The 11,055-nt window shown below is 39.7% G+C and overlaps 1 protein-coding gene across 1 annotated transcript; it reads left to right on the top strand.

Moving 5' to 3' along the window:
- Positions 1 to 8,315: 8,315 nt before the first annotated feature.
- LOC110297187 (olfactory receptor 52I2-like) lies at positions 8,316 to 9,290 on the top strand. The gene has a single exon (XM_021165928.2). The coding sequence runs from the start codon at positions 8,316 to 8,318 to the stop codon at positions 9,288 to 9,290; it is 975 nt and encodes a 324-aa protein (XP_021021587.1).
- The last annotated feature ends 1,765 nt before the right edge of the window (positions 9,291 to 11,055 follow it).

Below are 11,055 nucleotides of genomic sequence, written 5' to 3'. Positions count from 1 at the left end.
GAAAGATGAATGATATATGTCTCATTTAGGGCCAACCACACCAACACCTCTTGTTCTCTGCACACAGACTAGTAGTGAGTCTCTGTATTAATCACTATCTATTTTGATGAAGGTTGAGAGAGGCATTAATCTAGTAGTATAAAGATACGTAAGTCGGAGAAAATTTAATACTATCTATTTAGCAGAATAGTAATACTAGATTCTCCTTTAGAGTCTATGAACTATTCAGCCACTAGTTTTTTGCTTATTTAACAGTACTAGAAATAAGTTCTGTTTTGTGGGGAATACCTTAAATCTAATCAGAAAGGGGTTGTGCCTGCTCCAGTGGATCTATCTAGCCGGGTCAGCTGTTATTGCAGCCTGCAATGTTCACATCTGAGTGAGGTTTAACTTCAAGCAGAAAGTGGTTGGTTACTCCAATAACATTTGTGCTACTATTGCACCAGCAGATCTATCTCGTCAGGTTAGTTGTTAGTACAGCCTGCAGTGTTCACATCTGAGTCAGGTTGCTGATTGCTGTTCTCCAAGAATAGCACGCACAGCACCTTCCGGAGCCATGAAAACTAGCCACTAGGGAGAAAGCTTCTGCGTCAGTACTAGCCTGACTTCTCTGTGTCTCATAATTCAAATATGTGGTAACTTCATCAATAGAGACTTACTATCAAGCTCTGGAGGGTGAACAAGAACAGTGGCAATAGGTTCTAGTGTTCTAATATCTGTGGGATCCCAACAAGTGAAAAAGAGACAAGCACAAGGTTTTTATTTTGATAGCCTATGGTGTCTGGGGGAGGCATCATTCCCTCAACTTATTATAAAGTATCTCTATTTGAACTATTTTACATATACATGAATTTGTATTCTATGAAGTTTCTAAAGTAGTAGGTTTCTTTATGGCCTTTTCAAGGGCTGCTAATGTTGCTTATCCCTTCTCAGCCCCTTCCTCTCTCTTGCCTTCCCTCTCCACCCCCTCAACATATCCTGTTCAATTATTACTTTGTCTGTTAATACCATTTGTGGTATATCCCTCCCTCCTTTGAAATCATGTTCATGCCATGTTGCTTGTTTCCTGATGTATATGGGTATTCTAGTTTAACACAAAACAGATCTAAAGGTTCAATGTTATTTACTGTCATAAAATACATGAAGGATCACATGTTACATTTATATTTCTGAGACTTATTATCTCAGTCCATATAATGCTTTGTAGTTCCATGTATTTTCATGTAAATTTCAAAATTTACTTTTTCTTCATAGCTGAATGAATTTTCATAACCTATATAGACATTTTCATTGTCCATTCACCAGTTGGTGGACATCTATGTTGTTCCATTTTCTGGTTTGACTAAAGCCATTAATCTTTTATCCTATGTGTTCTTTGGGTCTCTTTGTCAAAAAGTCAGGTGGGTGTAGGACTGTGGGCTCATGTCTGGACCCTCAGTTCTCTCCCATTGATCAATGCGTCTGTTTTTATGCCAGTATCATACTGCGTTTTATAACCATGCTTGTAGTATAACTTGAAATCAGGAATGGTGATGACCTCAGCAGTGCCCTTATTAGTCAGGACTGTTTTGGTTATCCTGGTTTGTTGTATTTCCACATGAATTTTAAGGTTATCTTTTCAATTTCTGTGAAGAATAGCACTGAAATTTCATTGACTATATAGATTGCTTTTGATAGGTTAGTTGTCTTCACAGTGAGGACAAGGAGTTAGATTCTCTGATAGGCAGGCAGACTACCTATCAGGGAGAGGGACCATGACTAGGCAATACAGGTAGTGAACTTCCAACATGGCCAGCTTCTTCCTTTCCTTATCCCCTCTAGACTGGAGACAAAAGCCAGGCAGTTTGAAAAAAAAGTCACTAAGCCACCAACCAGTCAGCATACATGAGCTGGTTGCAGACCCCCAACACATATACAACAGAGGACAGCCTGGTCTGGCCTCAGTGGGAGAAGATGAGGCCCCAGTGAAGTGGGAGTCCTATTGGGGGGTAACACCCTCTTGGAGTCAAAGGGGAGGAGGAATGGGATGAGGTACTGTGGGAGGCATACCGGGAGGGGGGACTTGCTGGAATGTAAAAAAAAAAAAAGTAATAATAATTTAAAGAAGGCCTTGTAGCCTCTTGCCTCTAACCATCAAGCCCCCTGCTAATGACTGGATCAATAAGTTCAAGGCTGATTTAGACATGTTATACAACAGTGTCAACCAATCAACCATCCTATATTTTTTCAAAGTGATCAACCACAAATTAGAGTTGGGAAAATCTCCAGAGACTTAAAACAAAACAAAACAAAAATAAACAACAAACAAAACCAGACTTTGAGAAGAGCTGGGTGTTTTTGGCTCCTGTGGGGAGGATCTTTATGGATTTGAGTCTGTAGCACATGTGTTTTCTTTCTCCCAATAAATGCCTTCACCTGCTGATTCTATCTGCTCTTCTTCAAGGTGTTCAAGATTTCTTCACTGCTGTCTCTTGCACTTAAGGTTTTTCCCACCCCTTAAGTCTTTAATTGGCAGGGAAATGAACCCAATCAAGATCCTCAACCTTATCAACAATATTAATCCTACCAATCTATGAGTTGGAGTTCTCTCTATCTTTTGGTTCTAAAACCATCAACTACTATCTTATTCTTTCACATATTTACTCAACTGTGTATGTTAGGTAAGTGCTCTACCACTAAGCTATGTGCTCAGACCCTCACATAATACTTCTTTGTTTCTGAGTTAGGATCTCACTGTGTAGCTCTGGGTAGCCTGGAACTCATGATATAGATCAGGGTAGCCTTGAACTCAGAGATCCTTGCCTATTCAAAGAGAACTTCCCAACAGCATGTCATGAGAAATACTTATGAGTATAAAGGCCACCATGAACTTCCAGGAGAAACTGAGGAATATTGGAGTGAATTTAAGAGATCAGTTATGTGATCAGGGTGAACATTTGCTAAGCATTGTGAGATTCACTGATGTCTAGCCTCTAACTTTGGATTCTCTGACTTTCTAGCTCTAGGACTTCTACACATCTCACCTATAACATGTAGTCATCCTGATGATAGCAAAATAAGAGGGTTGAGAATGGAATGAGAAAACACCCTGAAAAGAACCTCTCTGGGTGCCTTGCACAACCAGGTTTTCCATCACACCCTTTGTTTTCTTTCAGGATGAACTCTGTGTTCTCAAACTGGTTTAGGCATCCTCTGAGATCTGAAGAAACAAAGGCTGTTAACCCACTAGGCATCTGACTCATCCTGTAGTCTGGAGAGATCCAGATGGAACTCAGACAAAAGCCAGTACTCTGGAGGATTTATAGTGTTTAGCTGTTAGGCGGAGGCCAAGGGACATTGGGTGTCCAGGGAAAAGGCAGGATAATAGAGTGATAGGGAGGAGAGATCCCAGAGGGAGGTCTTTGACTCTCCATTGTTTTCTTTGGTCTCTTGTGATGCTTATTGCCTCTGAGAAGAGTCCTAAATAAATCTCATTTCTTCTGGATGAAAGAAATATGTATCACCATGCATAGATAATTTGAGAAAGTTAGGTAGACAGAATGCTGGCGTGTAGGTAACTGAAATGGGAAGTTGGGCTGTTACAACCTGCAGGTCGTGATCACCCTGAAAAGGAGGATTCAAGTCACCTGGCAAGAGGTTGGCCAGGTTTGGAAGGTACTGCTAACACCAAAGGCTCTCTCTGAGAGTGTGAGAGATTGGAAGAGATGAGAAAGTGAGCAGGAATACAGAGCTTCTTGTGTTTAAGGAAGAAAGAAGTGAAAAGTCCAACTTTGGCAAAAAGGGAAAAAGGGGAGACAGTTTTTAAGACAAAGAGGAGCTATGAGAAAAGATCACACAATATAGGCTGAGTATCAGTTCATTTGGGTGGTGGGAGAGGCACAGGGGCAGGCACACAGAATTATTATTGGCAGCAAGGCTACATTCAGACAATGCAAAGTTCAACTTCAATGGGATTCAAAAATCAAAAAGAAAAAAAATGAAGGAGGCAGCTGCTGATGCTAAAAGAAGTCACAAGGTGGCAGCAGATCTTGCATAGAGACAAAGAAAAACAACTTAGGTTGAGTGAGAGAAAAATTAAAAAAATAATGACCAAATGCTTGTTCTTGGAGAAGGCTTGTAATACATGCAAGTTTCTACAAGCAATGATTAGTAGGAAAAAGATTTAGAAGATCACAGGAAAGTATCTTGAGGCAAGGTTGTCAGGGCTGGAGAGAGGGAGAGTGATCAGGGCATAAGCAGACCATGCCTTTGGCAGAAGGTGGATTTCTTCTTTCTTTCTTTCTTTCTTTCTTTCTTTCTTTCTTTCTTTCTTTCTTTCTTTCTTTCTTTCTTTTTTCAATTTTTTTTTATTAGGTATTTTCTTCATGTACATTTCAAATGCTATCCTGAAAGTCCCCCATACTCCCCGCCCCATTCCCCTACCCACCCACTCTCACTTCTTGACCCTGGTGTTCCCCTGTACTGGGGCATATAAAGTTTGCAAGACCAATGGGCCTCTCTTCCCAATGATGGCCGACTAGGTCATCTTCTGCAATATATGCAGCTAGAGACTCCAGCTCTGGGGGTACTGGTTAGTTCATATTGTTGTTCCACCTATAGGGTTGCAGACCCCTTTAGCTCCTTGGGTACTTTTTCTAGCTCCTCCATTGGGAGCCCTGTGTTCCATCCAATAGCTGACTGTGAGCATCCACTTCTGTGTTTACCAGGCACTGGCATAGCCTCAAAAGAGACAGCTATATCAGGGTCCTTTCAGCAAAATCTTGCTGGCATATGCAATGGTATCTGTGTTTGTGGCTGATTTCTATCAAGCAGTCAGGAAAGGAAGATCTTGGGTCAAAGATGAATGGGTCAGTGGGAACTGTGGTTCTCAAATCTATAGGAAGTGATGCTGAGCCCTGAATTTGTGGCACTTAGGGCAGACCCAGCAGCATAGAATATCCTGAGTCGTTTTTACTCTTCAACAGCCATTGTTTTGATTGCTTTCACCTGTTCTCACCTGATATTTTACTAAGGTTGTCTCACCTTTGTGGCTACACACACAGCAAGGCTCCGATGATCCATAGGTGGGGCTTATCATGTCCTTTGTCTCTGTCATTACATGGCTCCCTCCTCCTTGTGGTTTGTTTCAAAGTTTCATCATTTGCATTAAGATCTCACACATTAGGTTTTATAGATAATTCCTGAAGATTCTGCTCAGGGTCTCTAGAGGCACCTGGGTGTCAGTGAGGTTACTTAGTGCAGGCCTGACAGTGACATGGGAAGTGTATGTCACACAGTTAGGACCGACAACCAGCTAAGTGTTTTTTGTTTGTTTGTTTGCTTGTTTGTTTTTGTTTTTGTGTGTGTGTGTTTTTTTTGTTCTAATAGTGCTTAGATTACAGAGAAAGTATCTTCTGTAGCACAAGGGAGTCCCAGTACAGATGCCCACAGGTCTGATCTGTACAATTACTCAGGAGGGACCAGACACACACAAGAGAAATTAAAGAAGGGATAACTGAGTAAGAATATGGTAGCTTAGCTTTGAACCCCCTTATCGATTAGAGGTCACAGGATTTAGTGGCTAGTCAGTCTACTCTCAGAGCTTATTAAATAAGAACTCTTCAATCTTCTTGAAGATTCCTGGAAGCTTAAGAAATTAGTTCCTAGGTTATTTTTGTCTACTAAGTGAACACAAGCTATGCAATTGATGTGATGACCATCTAGGCTGAGGCTTTAGCAATGTGATATTTAGGTAAGGGGCTTGAAGTTAATTGGACTTAGTGTAGTTCATACTTGGGACCTTGAGTTTAGTTCTGGGATAAGCTGCCTGTCCATGTTCTCTGGATGAGGAACACTGTTGAGAGTAATAGGACTAACAGTGAAAGTATCTCCTTAGCTGTCAAGAAGGTTCTTAGCACACACACTTTCCACACCGGCCTTCCATTCCTAGACGAACTTTTATACAGTAGCAGGACCAAATAACAATTCTCAGCCTTTGCTCTCAGAAATGAATGAGTTGTTATTTAGATGGATAAGTCCCCTTTCCACTAAAGTGACAATGAACACAACCAAACAGTTCCCCAAACAAAACAAAACAGAGCAAATTACAAATTGGAGCCTGGCCGTGTGTATCTCTGAGTGAGAGATCTTCCAGAGGCAGGTCAAAGGGTGATATGAGAAAACTCAGGCAATGCATGCTTTTTAAAAAAGTCTGAATCACATGTACCCATTTGAATTTGTTATTTAGAACAATTTATAGGTTTAGAATATGCAAACAGTCTTTTTAAAATTAGTTATACTTTATTGAGTATCTGAGTACTGAGCAACTTTCAATATAGTGGCACCTGCAGTGTTAGCTCACGGGAAAGCCAAAAGGAAACCTGCAGTATTACTCATTGAAATATGCATGTTAGAGTAATCTGGACATACTGGGTTAAGCAGGATGAGCAATGTTTTTTCTTACTTTCTACACTTTATTAAGCATCGATTGCTCAAACCAGCATAAAGGTCCCTTTGCCTAGCTTCTCATTTAAGTTCAAAGCACTGCTTTGATATGGGATGGGCGATTCTTTCTGTCCTAACAACGTGCAGGTCGAGGGCTGGAAGAGTTGCCTGATTCGATCAATCAATTTGGCTAGCAAGTGACTACTGAGGTTTTTCACTCTACACATTAATACTTTATGCTACTATGATTAGCCACTTTGTTTTTCTGTCTCTAAACCACAGAACTCTAATAACACATTTTCTGTGAGACAACAGATGGGATTCTGTCCCGTGCTTTAGGAGAGAATCAGGCCTTCTAGTAGATCTGCCAACATTCCCAGGTCTGAATCAAATCAAAGGGGACCTTGTGTGATGTGTTCTCAGGATACTGTGGGTCTTTTATACTATTTACACATGTGAATAAAATCACAGAAACTGAGCAACTTAAAAGGAAGGGAAGTAAAGGATTACAGCACGGGAATTTGACAGTAGTGTTGCTCCTTTGTTTTAGGATGTCTGGCAAAGTCACTACATACCCTGTGACCTGGCACTATCTGAATGAGGAAGATGCAGAGCAAAGGCAAAGACTGCCAAGGTTGGAGCTCAGCTCCCAGATTCATAGAGTAGTAAATCTCTTTTCTTTACTAAAACTGCCCAGGTGAATGTATAATACTTTTTGTGGGGGTAAGTATCCATAGCTTTTTCTTGACTTTAATGCTGTTAAATATACTGCCAGGAGTTAGTACTGGAAAGACCTAGATGGGAATCTCAAATGGCCTAAATGATGTTTTATGATATAGATGAAGAATCTTCTCATTTAAGTACTTAAGTCAATTGTTTCATATAGATATTTGTTGTATATTGCAAATACAGAAATTCACCCATAAATACTGTTTCTCATCTTGGTATGATCATATATTGTTTTCTCTAAAACATGCTTCACTTTCACAAGGACGATGTTTCCTTGGTCTATTTCCTTGGCAGTTTACCACGAAAAGGGGCAAACCATATTGAAGAAGCAGAAAAGCTATGGGGAGGATCATCTTTATGTGTGTCTAAAGGGTTAATAGTAATTGCTTGGGCTAGCAAACTATTGAAACTACTTTAAGGAAATTGAGCATCAATTTTTAAAAATTACAAATATTTCAACAACATTCTCTTAAATGGAAAGTGATTATGTCATTTTTAATAGCCTTATTTCCTGAACCTATACTTTCCATATAATGCATTTCTGACTGACAGGAATGTGTTTTCGTCACGAGTCTATGTACTAGTCCTAGGAGACATGACATTTGATCTCAATCAGTTTGTTTAATTCAGCAATCGTGAGAATAAAAGATACATTCTTCTGATTATTCATTATGAAGAAATATCTGACTATAAGGAATACATGAAATATATCTTCTAACTTTGTCCCACAGGCTAGGAGAACACAAAATTACAAATTAAAAACACATTTTAAAGTGCATACCATAAGCCATAGGGAGACTATTAGAATCATTAATTTGAAGTCATTATGGATCAACGTGATTTCATGAAAGCTTTAAGTAAAAATAAACATTCAATACCTTCATGGGAAGAGGTGGAAAAAGAAATAGAGAGATGGGCAGGAGGGCAGACAGATCACTACCTGGCAGAAAAATGAAGAATTGATATTTAAGATATGAATAGATATTAGTAAAGCACATAAAATTTACATAAAGTTATTTTTTCAATGTTAATTTTTAGGTCATGAAAAATACCACCAAGATGAAAATACTTCAACAATTTGTGAATACACAGAATAATATATTTTATAGGAATACTACCTCTCATATAGTATCTTACAAGTTAACAGAGCAGTCTGACCAGTGATGCTGGGGCCATCCTACAACCACACAATGGAATCCCCTGGCACTTTCTTCCTCTTGGGCATCCCAGGGTTTCAGTCTTCTTATCTTTGGCTGGCCATCTCACTGAGTACCATGTATAGCATAGCTCTCTTAGGAAATATGCTCATTATCATTGTGATCTGCATGGATTCCACTCTACAAGAGCCTATGTACTTCTTTCTATGTGTTCTGGCTGCTGTGGATATTGTTATGGCTTCTTCTGTGGTACCTAAGATGGTGAGCATCTTCAGTTCAGGAGACAGCTCCATCAGCTTTAATGCCTGTTTCACTCAGATGTACTTTGTCCATTCGGCCACTGCTGTGGAGACAGGTCTGCTACTGGCCATGGCTTTTGATCGCTACGTGGCCATCTGCAAGCCCTTACATTACATGAGAATTCTCACCCGTCATGTGCTGCTGGGAATTAGTGTGACTATCACCTTTAGAGCTGTTATTTTTATGACTCCTTTGAGTTGGATGTTGAGACATTTGCCATTTTGTGCCTCCAATGTAGTTCCTCATTCCTATTGTGAACACATGGCTGTGGCCAAGTTAGCATGTGCTGACCCCATGCCCAGCAGTCTCTACAGTTTGATTTTTTCCTCCATCATTGTGGGCTCAGATGTGGCCTTCATTTCGGCCTCTTATACTTTGATTCTCAAGGCAGTTTTTGGACTGTCCTCAAGGAATGCACAGTGGAAGGCTTTGAGTACATGTGGCTCTCATGTTGGGGTCATGGCTCTGTACTATCTCCCTGGGATGGCATCCATCTATGTGGCCTGGCTAGGGCAGGATCGAGTTCCACTGCACACCCAAGTGCTGTTAGCTGACTTGTACCTGATCATCCCACCCACCTTAAACCCTATCATTTATGGTATTAGGACCAGACAAATCCGGGAGCGGATATGGAGTCTGTTCACACATTGCTTCTTTTCCCAGTGCACTCAAGGTCCATGAACACAAAGCCTCTCCAACCTCCAGTGTTCCAGTCACTGCAAGGATGACTTTAAGGTCTACGGACATGGACAGGCGCAGAGTGTCCTGGCATAACACTTCCACTTCTCAGGAGAGTTGGACTGAAGTGACTGTATTTTCTGGTGTATTTATTTAGAATGTTATCAGATTGAAGTTTTGGCAGAGAATGTGATTGCTGTTTTGTTTCTGTAATTTTTTTTTAAATCTTTATTTCAATCTAACATCAATCCCTCTGTTAGTGAAAGTTACTGATTTTTTTACCTTTTCCCTCACTAGAATTTTCTTAGGTTTGCCCCTCCCCTGTGTTGTGGTAGAGACTGGTGGATCTTGTTCTCTGGCTCACTGAGGGTTCCATTTTATTTGACTCCAATGTTTATTCCTTATGCAGACATCTCCTCCACCTAGGACAGATTTTAGTTTATCTTATGTGAACTTGGAGTCAATAGTGCTGGCCCGTTTCTAATGAATGATTTGGAAAAAGAAATCTGAACCACAGTGAAAAACAAAGGAACAATAAAAACAAAACAAAACAAAACAAAACAAAACAAAACAAACCAAACCAACCAACCAACCAAACAACCCAACACAGGATGGAGAGAATCATGCTCTGGGTCCAACTCTCTTCTGAGAGTCACACAGTTTTATTAGGCAGAGACACGTATATTTGATTCTTAAAGAAACTGAAAATCTTAATGAGATTAATTTTCTGATATTAAAATTCAAAGCACTAGGAAAAACTGCAATAGCAAGTTGGCTAACTGCTCCCTTGATTAGCACAAAATGTCCTTCATCTTTTCCAATTGACCTTAGTTTTACATCTATGAAAAAGCATGGTGTAGTACTGACACAAAGAAAAAAAATAAGCAGTGGAGCAGAATAGGGAGGTCAGACCCAAACTCAGATATGTTTGGTTAACAGATCTGATGCTGGTCATGGTGTTGGGAATGCTGGACATTCAAATGCGAAGCTATTAGATGAGACCCTACCTTACATGATATGCAAAAAGAAATTGAAATAAAAAGATAAAGAGCTAATTGGAAGATTGAAAATAATTAAACTAGAGAAAATATTTAGCATTGCAAAGATTTCTTAGACATCATATCCAAAAGCGAAAAACAGATAGATATACCCACAAGGGACAGAAATAATTTTGTGTAACAAAGGACAAAATGGAATGCAAAGGCACCATATAGGTTAGAAGGATGTATATATATATACATTATATATACATATAATGTATTTAATAAGAACTATTTACCTAGTAAATGATGACATCTTATAATTCAACAACTATAACAAAAAAGTAGATACTTGAATGAAAACAGTCCTGTAAGGATGATATGCAAATGACCAACTAACTCACTTGATGATGCTTTTTGTCACTGGTCATTAGAGAGGTGAAATCTAAAATTACAGTGAGAGAATACATTTGATCTATATGTATGATAATAAAAACCCAACCCAAGCCAAGAAAAAAAGAGGTAAGAACCAACTTCGGGTGAAAATGTGGATAAACTGGACCCCTTTGCATGGTTATTGGAGACTATGATAGTAAGCTTTCCATGGTGACAGTGTGTGACATCTATGAAATATGAAAAGCAGGGATCACCTGTGATGCAGCAATCCCACTGCAGGTACACTAACATAGAACGGAAACCAGGGCTTCAAGCCACAGTGACTGGCACTCACATTCATGGTATCACATGGATGGCTGACTGTATGAAACCAGGGAAAAGAGTTCTGATGT

The sequence above is a fragment of the Mus caroli genome, unplaced genomic scaffold (genome assembly GCF_978045245.1).
Source record: "Mus caroli unplaced genomic scaffold, Mus_caroli_1 scaffold_8, whole genome shotgun sequence".
In the NCBI taxonomy this organism is placed as follows: domain Eukaryota; kingdom Metazoa; phylum Chordata; class Mammalia; order Rodentia; family Muridae; genus Mus; species Mus caroli.
Note: the sequence above shows the minus strand (reverse complement) of the source record. Positions and strands in the feature narration are given on the sequence as shown.

What these genes read in the sequence shown, in the direction of transcription:
- LOC110297187 (XM_021165928.2), top strand. Translation starts at nt 8,316, where the DNA reads ATGCTGGGGCCATCCTACAACCACACAATGGAATCCCCTGGCACTTTC.